The 17,179-nt window shown below is 43.9% G+C and overlaps 1 protein-coding gene across 7 annotated transcripts in view; it reads left to right on the plus strand.

Annotated features, from left to right (window-relative positions):
- The window catches only part of SEMA5A (semaphorin 5A), a 612,665-nt gene that overhangs the window by 582,622 nt on the left and 12,864 nt on the right, over nt 1–17,179 (plus strand). For all 7 annotated transcript variants that reach the window (XM_090039133.1, XM_090039134.1, XM_090039136.1 and 4 more), the window contains 2 exons: nt 5,973–6,143; nt 10,362–10,517. In XM_090039133.1, coding sequence (XP_089895259.1) covers nt 5,973–6,143; nt 10,362–10,517 — 327 coding nt within the window. The remainder of the gene's footprint in view (nt 1–5,972; nt 6,144–10,361; nt 10,518–17,179) is intronic.

Below are 17,179 nucleotides of genomic sequence, written 5' to 3' on the forward strand. Positions count from 1 at the left end.
CGTAAGGTTTATATTGTAGCTATAATAAGAAGCATAGTTCCAACACAATCCTTCCCTAAAAGATCTTTGTGTCCCCACGTACTCTTTTGTCCACAGAATGAGATGCAGATGACGGTTTCAAATACACAGGCATTTTCATTGTGTAGAAAATGGGGTGGGGTCAACTGTTCCTGGACAAGTTGTTAACCAAGGTAAACAGGGCTGGTACCATATAGGGTGCAAATCTCCCCTGCCTTCTGCTTAACTTCAGACTAACGTGGCTAACTAGGTCTCGTAATATTTTTGGGCAGCTTCTCTGCTGTCTAGGCAGTTTTAGACAGTTCTATCTCACCAGATCTCATAAAAGCATAGAAAGCAGCTGGCCCTCTGCAGATTATTCATTGGAGCTGCTAGAGTTTATGATTAAAAAAGAATTATCAGTAAGAAAATCAGGACCTTTGTGCTATGGAAAAAATAGATATATGTAATAGATATTCTGTTCTTATTTAGCTCCCATAGAAGGATATATTTTAGAAAAAATATTGTGACTTCAGCAAGTCAAAGATTTGGGGGCTGTTTTACCTGTATTACAAAAGAAATCTCTCGTATTTTTGCCACAGACATACTTAAAACAGAGCAGTACATGGAATAGCACAGAATGCTATTGAAATCCTGATGTTTGTTTTCTAATTGATATAGACCTAAGATGGCAAGCCAGGTATTTAAATATGACAAATATTTATAATTTCTAGATGGAGTACGTTAAATCCATATAACTGGAGGGTCTAACTCATTGCTACTTGAATAAATCCAGGAAAATGTGGGCATTGTGTGACAATCACTTCATACAATCGCTCTGTTCGTTAACAATACAAATAATTCTTTCTACATGTCATATTTGGGAAGTCTGAGCAGGATTCCTGTAATCAATCAGGCAAAATAAACTCTCATTTAGGGATTATTGGCTAGAACTCTTGTATGGAAAAGGTTTGCTTGATGTCATAAATGTTTGCTTTATTATTCTTCCTGTAGTGCATGTTTGACAAAGGTTTGCTGGTTTACAAGGTTATTCAGTACAGTGAATGAACATTGTAAACTACTACAGCAAAGAGATTTTTACATATGCTAATGACTCTCACTAAAGAGCAATTAGTCACCGCAGGAATGCTGTAGTAAACTACCTGCTTACCTGGCATGATACCCTGAATATGCAGTGCATATAAGGGCCTTGTAACATGGGACACTTAGAATATGTTTTATTTAAGTGGTAACAAGCATCCCCATGTTGTATTAAAAGTTAGAACGTCATCTCAACAGTCACACACACATCTTTACTGTGATCTCGAACAGAACCTCCAGCTCGCTGATTGTCGGTCTCAGCCCTGGCACCACACCAGGGCCAGTTCAAAATCTCACCTCTTCCCCATATTTGCAGCTCATAAAAGCCCTGTTTGCAGTGTACTGGAACCAGTTCAGGACTCTGGTGAGGACCTGGGGCTGGGACTGATAGGCACTGCACTGGGGCCGTTTGAGACTCTGGTGCTGTCCACAGTAGGGCTGTGCAAAGCTTTGGGTGCTGATTTGATTCAGAGGAGATCCAGCCTGATTCGGTGTCCAAATCTCTGAATTAGACTCGAATCAAGTGACCAATTAAAAGGTCCAAATCGATTTGAAGGTCTCTGAATTAATTCGGAAAAGTTTCAGAGAGCTTTGGCGATTCGGGCAGTCCCCACTGGCTGCAGCAGGGAGCTGGACCCGGACTCCATGCTGGTAAGTAGGGAGTGGGGGAGGAGGGAGGGGACCATGGGGGGACCCCTGCCTGCTCCCCCAGCCCCCCTGAGCACCCCTGACCTCCACCTCCTATGGCTGCCCTGCCTGGCCGCAACTCCAAAAAAAGCCCCCACTCAGTGGCTGCTGCCTGGCAGGGGGGCAATCCCTGCTGCCCCTCTGTGCCCCACACTGTGTGGGGGCTCTCTCACAAGGCCCCCAACCCACCCCAGTGGCTGCCCTGCCTGCCCATAGCTCCAGCCCTGTAAGAAAAAAAAACAAACAACCCCCCACCCCCAGAATCGCCAGCTCCTGCAGTGGCATCAGGGCTGCTGGGGCTCGTCCAGAGTCCCCCACACAGCATGGGGCAGTGGTGGGCAGTGGGGATCGCCCCCTTCCCGGTAGCACCTGGTGAGTTTTGGGGGGAGGGTTTTTTTTTTTTCTTAAAGGGCTGGAGCTGCACGGGGCGGGGAGGGGCTGGGAGAGTGGGCAGAGGTCGGGGGACTCGTGGCAGAGCCTTCCACATGGCATGGGGCACTGGTGGGCAGCAGCAGTGATCACCCCCAACCCAGCAGCACCCGGTGAGTGGGTCCTTTTTTTTTTTTTTCAAATTGCTGGGAGCTGGGGCAAGCAGGGGATGTGGCCTGTGTGACTCAGAGATTCAGCTGATTTGGCAGCAGCCGAATCTCCGAATCAGATTTGGCCGAATTGATTCGGGACTGTGATGCGAGTACTAGCCACTTTACACAGGCCTAGTCCTCAAGACTGGGATCAACAATCGGCTAATTGTGGGGCCCAGCCCCTGGACCGCAGATCGCTTTCATTGTCTGTGTGGAGCAGTTGGAGGATAGAAGAACACATGCTACCAAACACAATGTGGAGATACTTCTTGCATGAAAAGTCCTAACTTGGCTATGATATGATCATACTGCATGTTTTACTGATTGAACTTGTGGAGGCTTACATTTTAGGTGCAGTTAACATGTCCTGAGTATAATGTGCAACAAGGTCCTAAGATTGCATTCATAGCTGCACATGTAGATATTAATATCCAAATCATAAGATCTTCTGGGCTCATTTCCTAGCCATTAAGTGTTTTCAGGTAAATCATTTGGTTTAACTTGCTGGATGCATATAATATGTAATATGCAATCTAAGCAAAATGACCTGTCCATGGTATTCTTTTTCAAAATGCTACAGTAATGCCTTTATTTAGCAGAAGACTGAAGGACTGTTATTTCTTGGACAAGTGCATTGTAGTACATAACTTAAAAAGTATATGTTTTTTTTCAAATTCAGAAGCTCCTATTATCATTGCAGATTATTATATTCTAGCATATAACACCTTGAGAAGCTGGATAACACCTTGAGAAGCTGGATACCTTCAAGTCAGCTGGCCCTGACAACCTGCACCCCAGGGTACTCAAGGAGCTGGCGAGCGTCATAGTCCAGCCCCTGGCACGGATCTTTGAAAACTCCTGGCACTCTGGTGTAGTGCCTGAAGACTGGAAGAAGGCCAATGTGGTGCCGATCTTCAAGAAAGGGAGGAGAGTGGATCTGGCTAACTACAGGCCCATTAGCCTGACTTCTATCCTGGGGAAGATCTTAGAAAAGTTTATTAAGGAGGCCATCCTTGAGGGACTGGCCCAGGCTAACATTCTAAGCGACAGCCAGCACGGGTTTGTTGTGGGTAGGTCTTGTTTGACCAATCTCATTTCCTTCTATGACCAGGTGACCTATCACCTGGACAAGGGAGAAAAGATTGATGTCATATATCTTGACTTCAAAAAAGCTTTTGATCTGGTATCCCATGATCACCTCTTGGCCAAACTGCCCAGTTGTGGCCTTGGCTCCACCACTATCCGCTGGCTGGGAAATTGGCTTCATGGTCAGATCCAGAGGGTTGTGATTGATGGCAGTCACTCATCATGGTGCCCTGTAACCAGTGGAGTCCCTCAAGGCTCTGTCCTTGGACCCATACTGTTCAACATCTTCATTAACGATGTGGACATTGGAGTTAGGAGTGGACTGGCCAAGTTCGCCGATGACACCAAACTTTGGGGCAAAGCATCCACACCAGAAGATAGGCGGGTGATCCAGGCTGACCTGGACAAGCTCAGCAAATGGGCAGACGAGAACCTGATGGTGTTTAACACCAAAAAATGCAAGATTCTCCACCTTGGGAGGAAAAACCTGCAGCACCCTTATAGGCTCGGCAGTGCTACGTTGGTTAGCACTACAGAAGAAAAAGACTTGGGGGTCATCATTGACCACAAGATGAACATGAGCCTCCAATGCGATGCTGCGGCTAGTAAAGCGACCAAAATGCTGGCGTGCATCCATAGATGCTTCTCGAGCAAATCCCGGGACGTCATTCTCCCCTTGTACTCGTCCTTGGTGAGGCCGCAGCTGGAGTACTGCGTCCAGTTTTGGGCCACAATTCAAAAAGGATGTGGAGAAGCTTGAGAGAGTCCAGAGGAGAGCCACGTGCATGATCAGAGGTCAGGAAAACAGATCTTACGACGACAGGCTGAGAGCCATGGGACTCTTTAGCCTGGAAAAGCGCAGGCTCAGGGGTGATCTGATGGCCACCTATAAGTTTATCAGGGGTGACCACCAGGATCTGGGGGAACGTCTGTTCACCAGAGCGCCCCAAGGGATGACGAGGTCGAACAGTCACAAACTCCTGCAAGACCGTTTCAGGCTGGACATAAGGAAGAATTTCTTTACTGTCCGAGCCCCCAAGGTCTGGAACAGTCTGCCAGAGGAGGTGGTTCAAGCACCTACATTGAACACCTTCAAGAGTAAATTGGATGCTTATCTTGCTGGGATCCTATGACCCCAGCGGACTCCCTGCCCTTTGGGCAGGGGGCTGGACTCGATGATCTCCCGAGGTCCCTTCCAGCCCTAATGTCTATGAAATCTATGAAGCATTTCAGGAAACTTGTGGAAATGATTTTATACCCTTGAAATGCTCTTTAATGTCATGGAAGAGAAAGACTCAAAAAAAGTAATTATAGAGAACTGTATAAATAGTCCAGAGATTTCAAATGATAATCAGGTATATCACTGAACAATGGATTAAGGAATGTATTAACATGAATGAACCATTAAGAGAAATTATGTACAACAGCATATAGTCTGTAGTCTTCACTATACTTAGAGTGGGAAAACTTGGGAATACTGTAGTGTGTTTAATTACTTGTACAGGGTGAATGTTCACCTCCTTTATGACTGAAGACTGATAATTCGGTAAGCAGTTTCTAAGCCAAGTTGGTTCTAAAAGCAAAGTAACTGAGTTAAACAAATCTTTATTTGCAAAATTGCTATATTCTTCATAGGTTCAGCCTTTGAGTATTGGTTTAATTATACTGAAACTGCTCTAAGATGGGTGTTCCCAAACCTGGGACAGTCCATCTGGTCAGCAGTATCAAGGCCATGAATGCTGGAGCACCCAGGACGGTAGGCCCATGAACCCAAGCTGCAAAGGAGACAGGCAGACAAGTTTGCAGATGAGGCAGGCATCTATGAAACACCTGCATCCAGAGTGGCCAGGCATGCATGGCCCAATGGAAAACCAGTCTGTGCTCTGGAGGAGCTCTCCATGGAACTTTTAGATTTCAGTGAATCAGAACATTTTAATAAATTGTGGGATTCTTTTCTGACCAACTCTGATTTAAAACCTAAAACCAAATATCCTAATGGTAACTACCAGCATATTTCTGTTGAAACTCAAGATGAGCTAAAATTGGATCTTTTTATCTTTATCTTCTCCAACTCTAATGGTTTGGGTAAAATAGGATTCAGATCCAAATCAACCCTGATTTGGCTTGGAAACAAAAACCAGGCTCCTCAGCCCTTCTCTCCCTAATACCAGCCTAGGATTTTCTTTTACAGCTGTGTGTTTACTCTTCTTTTCGGCTTTCTATATTTCTGCTTTTCAGTCTTTCATATTTTTCTCCACTTCCAAAGAAAAAAAAAGACAGAGGAAACTTTTCTCCTTGGTTAACTATAATACTTTGGTTTTATAATCCTGGCTTCATTAGACAGTACAATCTATTCTGGGATTTAAAAGCTGTAAAGTTACTCTTGTAGCTGGATGCCATGCATGGCCTTTGCCAGATGTTGTCTAAAAAACTCCCATGTGCTATGGAATCGACTCACAAAGCGTGAACAGGACAGTTGTTCACCCATACAGGAATTTTATACTTTCTCTTTCTTTTCAGTTGATGGAGGTTGGTCTTGTTGGTCATCATGGTCAAAGTGCTCTGCAACTTGTGGAGGTGGACATTATATGCGAACCCGTTCGTGCACAAACCCAGCCCCAGCCTATGGAGGGGATATCTGCCTTGGACTCCACACTGAAGAAGCACTTTGCAACACGCAAACCTGCCCAGGTATGGCAAATCCATTCAATGACTCTTTGCTTTCACTATGCTGCACAATAGGACTGATATAATCCAGTCTGTTCAGTCCAGTACATTACCATTTTATCAACATGCTAAACATTGATGGGAAAATTATTTCTGTCCTTTGGTATGTGTACCATCGGCTCCCAATGAATTCCCTGTGAATGTACATATAAATCTGTGTGTTTGGCCCATAGATCAGTCTCTAAAAAAAAATCTCAACATGTTACATTGGGACTATTAATTCAGTTATTAGGTCAGCATCTTGAAAGACACTTAATTACAGTACCCCAGTAGGACACCCCAGTCATAATACAATTATAGGCATAGCCAATAAACTTTCTTAGGCAACATACTCTTTAGGTGGAAGTCATTGTAACACAAGACTTCATTGAAGTTTCCTGTATCTACCACTTAAGGACCTGGCACCTGATCTTCCTGAAAAACAATATAACCACCCCCACCAAAAAACACCCCCCCCCCATACCCACACACACCAGCACATGCCTCTGCCTCCACACTCCAGAGAGCAGGGACATGTAATCCCAATCTCTGCCACTCCTGAATACTGCTCCCTGCCTGCTGACCACCCCATAGGGAGTTTTGCAAGAAGGGGACAAAGTGCACTGCAGCCTCCTTGTCTGATTACAGGAATGCTATCCTTTGTAAAATGCTTTCCTAGATTGCAGGAACCAGAGGACAGAGTCTGCATCTTTTTTACGTATTTGTACAACATTTAGTGTAATGAAGCCCCTGTACACTATTGCAGTCAGCAACAGGAGCTATTAGATCATGGCATTTACTTTAATTCTGATTACCCCTTGAGCATTACCAAGTTAACCTAGATATTTGAAAAACAAGGAAAACTATAAATGTAAATGATAAAAATGCAAATGAAAAAAAGAACAGAAATAGAAAGTAAAAAATGTTAAGTTGTGGTCTTTGAGGCTAGAAGTGTGCTAGCTTTTATAGCTAATAGAAGAAAAGGGAATGCTGTAGCTAGTATTCACATCTGCCTAGTGCTGACTCCCCTGACTGAGTAGGCATCCTTTTCCACCAGGTCAGCCATAAATAGGCTCCAGCACAAGTGGTGAAACCAAGGCTTGAACTCACCTCTGGAGCTGCTGTGACAGGCCATAACCAACCTGCCACTGCACTCCTTGAAATAACATATAAATGATAAATGTCAGGGTAGATAAACAACTGAGAAAAGTTTTTTTCTTTCTGTTTTTCTGTCTGTCTTTCTTACTGGTTTATTGCTTACATTCACTAGTGTCTGTTCCTGATCATCAGAGAAATAAATGTCTGCTAGCAAGTGTGATGTTCCATTGCATTATTTGCTTCACTGAGGGGCTGTTATATTTTATCGCACATGCTTACATCTCATATGAAGGCACAAGGCCCAAGTGTATGAATTTACACATGGTATTATCCATACCAAACTGCAATTACAGTTAATTTCCTTTTCTGAGAACAGTGTATTTCACAGCCAAATAGAATAGCACTTACTTTGTCAAAATTACAGTGAGCTTAACTCCCCACTTCAGCTTTTTTAAAAAAGGGAAAGAGAACTGAGTTGACGATGTGATTCCTCAAGTGGGTTGGAGTATATTTGTACATAAAAATTAGCACAGCAGCCTCAGATCCTTAAGGCATTTCTTGAAAGGTCAGAACTGTCATGTTCATTGTGCGGCTTCCAGTATTATAGTACTTTCTCCTGTAGTGCTGTTATTGTTAAGGGTCTGTCAGCATTTACATTAGAAATGCCAATTTTCAGGCATTTATAACTTACGTTCCTTAGATGATTTTGACCTGAATGTTAACCCAGCACCATTTTCCCAAACAAAAAGCATTTATTTTCTATGTGAATGCCTTTTAAAAGGCTTAAAACATCAGAGAATGAAACACTCATGTGTTTCTGGGACTTTGTTAATATTCTGCTCTCAGCAGAACTAATAAGTCTATCCACAGCATCAAACTATGGTGGCTACAATGACTCTAAGTCAGGCTTTGACAATTATTTGGGCCTATGGGCCACGTAGGGAGTTTTGGGGAGTTGTTGTGGGCTGGGTCAGAACGTCAAGGATGCCCCAGGCCTGTGGGGCAGTGGCAGCAGCAATGGGGAGGAACCACAGGGGAGCCCCAGCACAGGTTCCAGGTGACTGCAGCCAGAAGGGCCTTGGCAGCAATGAGCGCACGCAGCACTGGATCCTGCTTTTGCCTGGCACCAAGCACTGGCTGCTGCTGCACATCATGGGCAGGCCACCTCTCTCTGTCTCCCCCTTCCTCTCCGCTCCACAGCTGTCCCACACATACAGCACATCCCTGCAGCTTACACCAGCTCCCAGCCTGCATGCCAAAAGCAGTGCCAAGCAAGTGCCAGCATCAGCTGTGGATGCTGTCTGCAAGTTCTCACTGGGGATCAGGACCTCCACCCATATCTGCAAGTGACACTGGTGCATCAGCTGCAGTCCCGGGCAGTCATCCTGATCCCTAGTGGGAACTTACAGACAGCATCCACAGTACAGCTAGTGCACACCGGTGTGGTGGTAGCTGGTGTAAGCTGTGGATGGAGACGGGACGTGCCTTCCCGTATCTCACAGTACAGCTGCTTGAGAGGCCTGTTCTCTATGGGCCGGGTCTTATGACTTTGCAGCCACTGACCTACAGGCTGGATAAAATCAGTTGGCAGGACAGGTCATATTTTGCCAGTCCATGCTCTAAGTGGAAAGGAGGAATCTAGTTCTGGTTCTGGAGGTCTGTGGAGCATCTCGGACTGCCATTCTCATTTTGCTCCCTGAAAGTTAGTTGCTTTAATACAATCAAATCCTTAAGGCTCAGGAGTACATGTTTTTATTGCCATGCCGAGCATGCCTTTTTACTACTACAAGGTTTATAAACATATAGTCTAAAATATATATATTGTTAGAAATCTGTTGGTTTTACAGGATTGAGGATCTGTTTGTTCTAGACTGTGGAACAGCAGCTGGTAAATATAAGCAGCATATGTTAGAGATGTGCAAAGTATGCACCATAAAAACTAAAGCTATTTGAGATTACCTGGTTTCAGATTCTTCTAATATATTATTTGATATATATCTAAAATCACTCATAATAAAACTTTCACAACACTTGCAAAATACTCATTTTTGCAATAAACAGAATTTATTGTAAATGTACTTGGATCCAATTTCTAGAAGACTTGAACTGATTTATAATTTTGTTTTGCAAGACATGAAATTTGTGGGTTGTCTTGGTTTTGACACAAAACTATTTGACACTCAATAGCAAAATCTGAGTTTGGGGTCAATTAAGTCAAACCAGATGCACAAAGCACAATTCAGGTGTAAACCCAGGAAGAGTATCTCTGAAGAAAATTAAAAAATTAGTTTTACAGAGCTCTGTCTACTACCATAGATGAAACCTTGAAAAAATCATTGAAGGCAGGGCTCACACTTGTCTTGTAAGAAAGATGTGAGCTGAGTAGATTCACAGCATCTCATATAGATCAGATAACTGCACTTAATTTAAGAGCGATATTCTGAGATCACACAGAGCTGGCATGGTGTGAGAATAAAAATCCCTTCAATAAAATTATATAGGCAGTGGAACAAAGCGAAAGAAGCAACAGAGGTTGGTAATGAACCAAACCTGATAAAGAGAAACAACCTGGAGATAAGATCTGAGATATAAGAAAATGCTTTATGATTTCAGGAGGGAAGAACGAGGACAGAATAAAAAGATGGTGTCTGTAAGAGACTGCTACTTTGTATTTAAAAAAATACTCCACAGGACCCATCTTTCTACAGCTCTCCACTCCTACTAGTCACATATGCAAATTAACAAATTGTCATTGCCTTGCAGAGTTGTGGTAAGCTTCCTGTTAAGTAGCCACACTTTCTCTTGAGCTCAGGATATACACTCAGACACAGAGAAATCAAAATAATAGTATTCCCATGACAAATACACCTACCCACTGCACATTTACACTGCTAGCCTCTAAATTTCAAAAGGAAGATAATGCATTTTTGTGGCATCTGCCACATACGGCTCAGATCTTCATCTGAACTAAAATGGCACAGTGTCACTAAAGTGGTTCACTTGCCTCCTCCAAAATGTCCTGATTTAGAGAGTAATTCTTTGCTCTGGTTTCACACAGATCTAACCCTGATATTTACTGTTTCTCTCCCTTTTTAACTGCTGCAGACAGCTGGTCCGACTGGTCTGAGTGGTCTGATTGTGACTCATCTGGAGTCCAGTTCCGCGTTCGTCAGTGTATTATTTTATTTCCTGTGGGCAACCAGTGTTCTGGGAATGCCACCGAGAGTCGAGCTTGCATTTTTGATTCCAACTTCATACCAGGTAAGACAAAAGTCCTTCGTAAAGACTGAGTAGATGGGCTCCCAGAATTTCAGACATGAGCCCTAGCGTTCCCCTCTGCTTCAGAGAGCAGAGGGAGCTAAATCCCAGAAATGATGGAAACTGCCTGGGACAAACATGTAGATGGGGAAGGCAGCTGTACAGTTTGTTTCCCACCGACTCACAGGCACTCCTTCACCACTTGGGAGCCATGCAGTCTTATTCACATCTGCAAACTTCACCACAACTGGCTGTCTCATACTCTACATTTGTGGGTTTGCCATCATGTCCCTTTTATAGCGGTTACCACTTTACAGGAATACTGCAGTCATCTATGCACAGTAAGCATGACCAGCTGCTCAATGTCCAGGCAGACACAGCTTCTTGCTTTTATACTGCTCCCCTGTATTGGCAACTGTTCACAGGTCTGAAAAGGTCTCTTCCCACCCAGGGCTCCTCACAGACATCATCTGTCTTTAGAAAGATGGATTACAGTGGCCCACATCCTCCAAGAAACAGACCTAGCCTACATCGCATCCAGCACTTAAACAATACTAATTAATAATAATGCCACATGCATCTCACTCAGGAAAACTTTCTGGGATATCTGAATCCATTTGCAGGCTGCTGAATTTCTCATATATTCAGTAAATGCAGTCACTGCAGATCTTATGCCAGTTGGTTCACATCTTCTTGGCAGTGCTACTACAGCAATAATAAGAAAAGAGGTCATATTCATGGAAAGTGGCTTTACATTGATTTGACATCCTGGCCTGCTAAAACCCTCATGGAAAAGTCTTAAAGTTCTTAATAAAGATGAAACCAGTAGATTTCTGTAGACATTAAAGAAGATTCTGTATGTCTTATATGATTGCATTAAATAGAAACATAATCCTTAGGTGGTGCAAATGCAGCGTTTTTCTCTTCCTCAATAGAGACCTGCCTCCGATCTCATTCCAATTCATGTCAAAGTACCTATTGGCCACACTCAAACAGGACAGGATCTTAAATACATGGGAACAAAGGTGGATTTAAGGCTTCTGTACAACTTCCAAATTCTGAGTCCTAGGTCTCTCAGAGGCTTCAAAAAGTTATTCTGTAGACCTTTCCCTTAAGGAAATTGGCTGAACTATTGTTATATAAACTTATTTAACTTCCTAAACTTTAATTTATTGCTGCTTCAGAATGAGTAGTGAGGTTTCCACTCATTCACTTTGCTTACATTTCATCAGCTCATAGCCAAGCAATGGAGAATGGGTGCCATCAGAGATCCTGGTTTTCTGTGTTTAAAAATCCCAGATTCTCTGATTAAAACCCCCAAAATCCATGTCTTTCCTGCAATTAAAATGAAACACCACTGTATTTATAGGTATCAGTTGAACACAATGTTTTATTGATAGATTTACAATTTTAAAGAAATTTGGAAGCTTACCACTGTCTCAATCCTTATATTAAATTCTAAATACCTATATATATTGCTGTTTGATTTTGTGGGGTTTTTTTAATTGTAGAAAATCAGAGCTCCACCTACCCCCTTTGTTCACCAGGATGTGGGTCCAGCTGCTGCTGCCCCACAGCTGCTTTGTGGTGCTAAGCAGCCTTAATATATTTGTTGGTGCCCTGCCATTGCCCCTCACTCCCAACCCGCATCCCCCCAATTCCCCAGCCCTGCTGGCATACCTCACCCCTGACCCACAGCCCCCAGGTCCCCCCCCCATGCCCTGCTGGGGTGGGACCCCAGCTGCCAGGGCTGCGTGGCTCAACAGCTGCAGCCAGAGTGGAGTGTAGAGCCTTCCCCCAAGGTGGCACAGCCAGAGCAGAGCTGAGCAGAGCCCGTAGTGGGCAGGGGTGGATGTGGGCTGCCTGCTGAGGGCCTAGGGCTCCCTGCCCTGCTATCTGGCTCCGGGTGCTTCTGTGGCCCAGCGAGCAGGACCCAGCATGGGAGAGTGGAGTGGGGCAGGGAGGCTTGGTGCCACTGCTACTGCTGCTGGGACCCCTGCACCAGCCCTGCCACCATGGCAAGGTGCCCCCTGCCCATCCAGTAGCCTCAGGGGTCACAACTCCATGCCACCATTGCCCCTGCTACTGCCAGGTGGCCAAGGGACACTTCGCCGTGGTGGTGCAGCTAGTGTGGGGATCATGGGGGCCATGGCACTGAGCCACTCCACTCTGCCCTCCAATGCTGGGTCCCACCTGGTCTATGAAAGTGCCCAGTAGGAGGGTTGCAGGGCAGGGAGCTGCATGCACGAGTCTGGGGGAGCTGCTGGGTAGGGAGTGAGCCCCCCTGGCATCCCCCAGACAAGCCTCCCATAGCTCTTTTCCACTCCCCTAGCCCGGCCCTGCAGCTGTGCATTCCCACCCCAGCTGGACAGCAGCCCCAGCTCCAGCCACCAACACTGCCCCATTGCCTCCCTCACCGTGGCTGCCTCAATCTGCCCCCAATGCATCACCTATGCCCCCCCCCGACTTATCTATAGGCAACTAGGGGAACTGCTGTCCACTGCTGTCTGCCTGCATCACTGGCCATGTGCGTGTGTGTGCCCCCTGCATCCCACTCCTCCCAGCCTCAAGCAGCCCCTTGCAGGCTGGAACTAGACCAGCCTGCAAGGGGAAACCTGTGATTTCCTGTGCTTTTCTCCTTAGAAGGAGAAAATCCAGCTTCCAGGGCTGTGACCCAACAGCTGCTATGTCCAGAGTGGAGCATGTGTCCCCTTCAAGAGAAAATTCACTTTATATCCACAGCAAATGGAAAACTCAGATCCCTTGTAACAAATGAGACACTTCACACAGGCCTCTACGACCTTCATGTCTCTCTCTTTTGTTCCTGCCAGCTTTGTGGGCATTGTGTAATGTAACCAGACATTGCCCTTCTAACCAAGCCTTGAATAATTGTCATGAAGCTGGAATTTTGCCATTCCCCACCCCCAGTAGGTCTCCCCTGCATGTGTTTTGGAAACTTCTTAGCTGCGCACAATTCTCTACTGGTTCAAATCTGAAAAACTCCATTGACCTTCATGGAGTCATGCTGATTTCCGCCGGCTAGAAATTTTGCTACTTGGTAGGACAACGTTCTGTGTACCCTTTTCATTCTGTTTAATTTAATGTCTGCATTTTTTACTACATTAGCTACCTAAGAGAACTGGTTTGGTGTTTGATTATTTCAGAACTTGGAGGATATGAAAACACATACTCCTCCTGTTTGCTTGCCTCGAGTGTATAAAATATGGGTACAATAGTAGTGTATATGGAAATCATTTCATACAGTTCCCTGCTCTTCGAATAATAACGTCTTAGAACATTAAATACCTTTGGCTTTGCCGCAGGTCCTTAATTCCCACATGTTCATTAAATACCTGACAAGACAATCAGGTCACATATTATTCTTTAACATCTATGGACAGTCACTGCTGCACTGTTTTTTTATCACTGCTGTCTTTTAATCCACAAAACAACATGGGTGGCCACATCACATTGCTATTAGCAATATTCTTTGTCTCTGTATACATAAAAAGGCAGTAGTCTATTCACAGAAAAAAAGAAATGTCATATTCCTTTGTCATTTCAAATTTAATTATGTTTGCTCAGTAAGCAACTCTTTTCCTTGTGACTTAAAATAAATGCAGTACAGCTCTATGATGAGACCGACAAGTTTAAACAATGTTTGTTTTTATAACTGGTGTGCAGTGAGTAGGAATAAATTTGAATCCAATAACAGTTTTGTTTTTCATCCAAAACAAATGAAAAATCAGCATGAGAAGGAGCACTCCCATCTAACGTTTTTTTTCATCTTGCCAAGAGTTTCAAACAATGTAGCAACATTCACATCTTATGAGTGCTCAGGTGATCATATTTAAAATACATGTGGCCTTGTGAAAAGCACTTTAAAGGAATGCTCAGTTAATAAGCTGTTTTATTATGTTGATGAAACTTCTTCCTAAAACAGCTTTCCCCATCCTATTCCCCTTCAGACCTTGTCATCTTCCTGGATGGATTGAACTGTTTTTTGTTAATCTTGCAGCTCACTGCCCCTCATCTATCAAGTCAAGTGTATGATACCCCTTCCCTTTCTTTCAGTATTCCCCTTCACCTCATATCTGCCCTGTTCGCTAATTGTAATCCACCTCACCTTTATGCCAGTTGTTTTCCTCTCCCTTCATCTCTTTTTCCTCTCTCCTTTTCTCAGCACTTCTTCAGCACAATTTCCTATGCCTGGCATAACCTCCTCTCATCATTCAGACCCCATATAATGACCCACGTCAACATTACATCATCTCCATCCTCTGAGTTTCCCAGTGCAATTTTGGCTGCTTTTCTTCTGGATGATTAACTGCTTGGGGCAGGGATTACTAGTGTCTTGTCCAGACAGACTGCACTCTCAGCACCTAACAAACAATAATAATAATATTTTTGTCTGGACTGGTAATGTTTCCTTTTGAAATCTGCCAGGGTTGATTTCACAACTGAATGAAGATGAAAAAGTATGGTTCAACTTAATGAAATGGTTTGAGGCCTGTTGGATTTGCAAAAGTCACTAATCTTTGTTTCATATCTAGTAACACAATATATACTTCAGCATAAAACCAGCCTGGAGCACAGACTTAATTTGAAAGCCAGGTCATTAGTGTATCCATTATTCTCTTTTTCTCCACTACAAGCCTTTCCTAGATGTTTCTGAGAAGTCCTTACCACCATCCCAAATACCTGTCAAAACTATACTTGTATCTGCTTCATTTAGTCTCTAAACACAAGAGGTCAGATTCGAATCTGCTTCTTAGGCACGTAAGGGCCAGGTTCTATTCCATTTCTTAGGTGTACAAGTGGATTTAGGCATTTTTAGTACAATCCTATTTCACCCTGCTAAACTCTGAGAAAAAATAGTTAATGCAAAATGTAGGTTGGTCTTCCTCCTCACTGCTTTTCTGTGACTTGGTCTTACGGCTCAGATGGTGGTGGGTTGTAAAAATTGATGCATTTGTGGATTTCCAGGGAGTATAGCAGGGTGGAATAGAATTGCACTTACATGCCTTAGATGCCTGCCTGATGAGACAGAATCTGTCCCAAAGAGTGCAGACTTTTAACTCCCCTTATAAAAAAAATTATCAAGTCTTCTGCATTCTTTCTGGGAGAGAACTGTCTCTTCAATTGGTCTTTTAAAAGCCTTTTAATATTCAGAGGCATACCTGGCCACTTCTTCGTCAGAAGTGGCACGTAGGGCAGTCTTAATGACTAGGCTGCCAGTGGCAGTGGCAGCCAGGTTGTTAGTGCAGCAGCTGGTGTTTTTGTGTCCCACTAACTCAGTGCCTGGGGCCCTAGTCACCCCTCCTTAGCTACTCTACTGCTAATATGCATGTTAATTGAAGCTTTCCATGACTGACTTGAGATGTCAATCTCCTGCTCCCACACAGTAGAATAAGTCGCCCCACCGGGGCCAACCATCAGTATAGAGATCAGCATTTAAAGGAAAGTGTGGAGTGGCACTGATTGTTTGGTGAGCAACATTAGAGGACTATTTTGCAACTGTTCCCCACTATAATTGTCTAAATCGTAACACCAAGTCTCAGAATATTCAACAGGTTGTTTGGATTGCCTTAGCTTCTGAATTTCTCAAGACCTGTGCCAAAGCTGTTGAAGTCTTCCTTTTTCCTTTGCCTAATGTTCTTTCCTCTATTTTATTCATCTTCTATCTGTTAATCTTGACTTCCCCTTGCCCAGCCTTTCCTTTCCCCCATGTCCTCAGGCCTCTTTTCTGTTCCTGTTCTCATCTCATTGAAATTCTAGACACTTCCTGAGTCATCTCTCCAAGACTTTCCTCAGCTGCAGCCATACCCTACTACCACAATTGTGTTTGCTTCTTTTCTCACCACTTGCTTTTTCCTCTTTGTTCCTTCTTTCTTTTGATATTATCAAGCTGTTTCCCAACTTTTTCTGAAGTAACTTCCAAAATATCAGCATGATGGTCCATCTTTTCTTAGCAGCCTGTCTTCATTTTGTATGATGCCTGGACATCCTTGAGCTAACATTTGAAAATCTAGGTCCATTGACATCAGTGGAGGCTTAGCCACTGACTTCTTCAGAGCCTAGGTCTGCAAAATATCTAAGAGATGGAGAACACACAGAGTTTTAGATGGAAGCTCATTGATTAGAGATTGTGGACAGCTACTGAGGAACCAGCCATGACTTCTGTGATAGCAAGAAAGTTGTGGGAAACATCTCAGAATGGTTATGGAATCGGTAGTTTAAGCTGCTTGCTTAGAGCTATCACAATTCCAATCTTTTCAAAGACAGCAAAGATCCAGACTCAGTAGCATAACTGAGGGTCTGATGACTGGAGCAGGAGCCCTAGTCAACACCTTTATGGAGGACCACAAAAATAAAGTCCAGCACAGTGGTGGCTGGACACACTGCCACAGTCAGCGCCACATCAGCCTGGCATTGCCCCATACATCACAACTGTCCTATTATGCTTCTGTACTATAGATTGATTTAGAAGTAAAATTTTGTTAATCTGGAACTAAAGTTCAAGAAGTTCATGGTCTTCATTTGTGAAGAGATACAAAACTCATCTGAACTGGAATTACCTGGAGTCATACCTCATTGTACTAAATTCCAACCCTAATTCCACCTCCAGTTCCATTTCTACAACCCTGGACACAATTCCAACCCTG

Source organism: Crocodylus siamensis, chromosome 3 (assembly GCF_052110815.1).
Source record: "Crocodylus siamensis isolate JL-2025a chromosome 3, ASM5211081v1, whole genome shotgun sequence".
Classification (NCBI taxonomy): domain Eukaryota; kingdom Metazoa; phylum Chordata; order Crocodylia; family Crocodylidae; genus Crocodylus; species Crocodylus siamensis.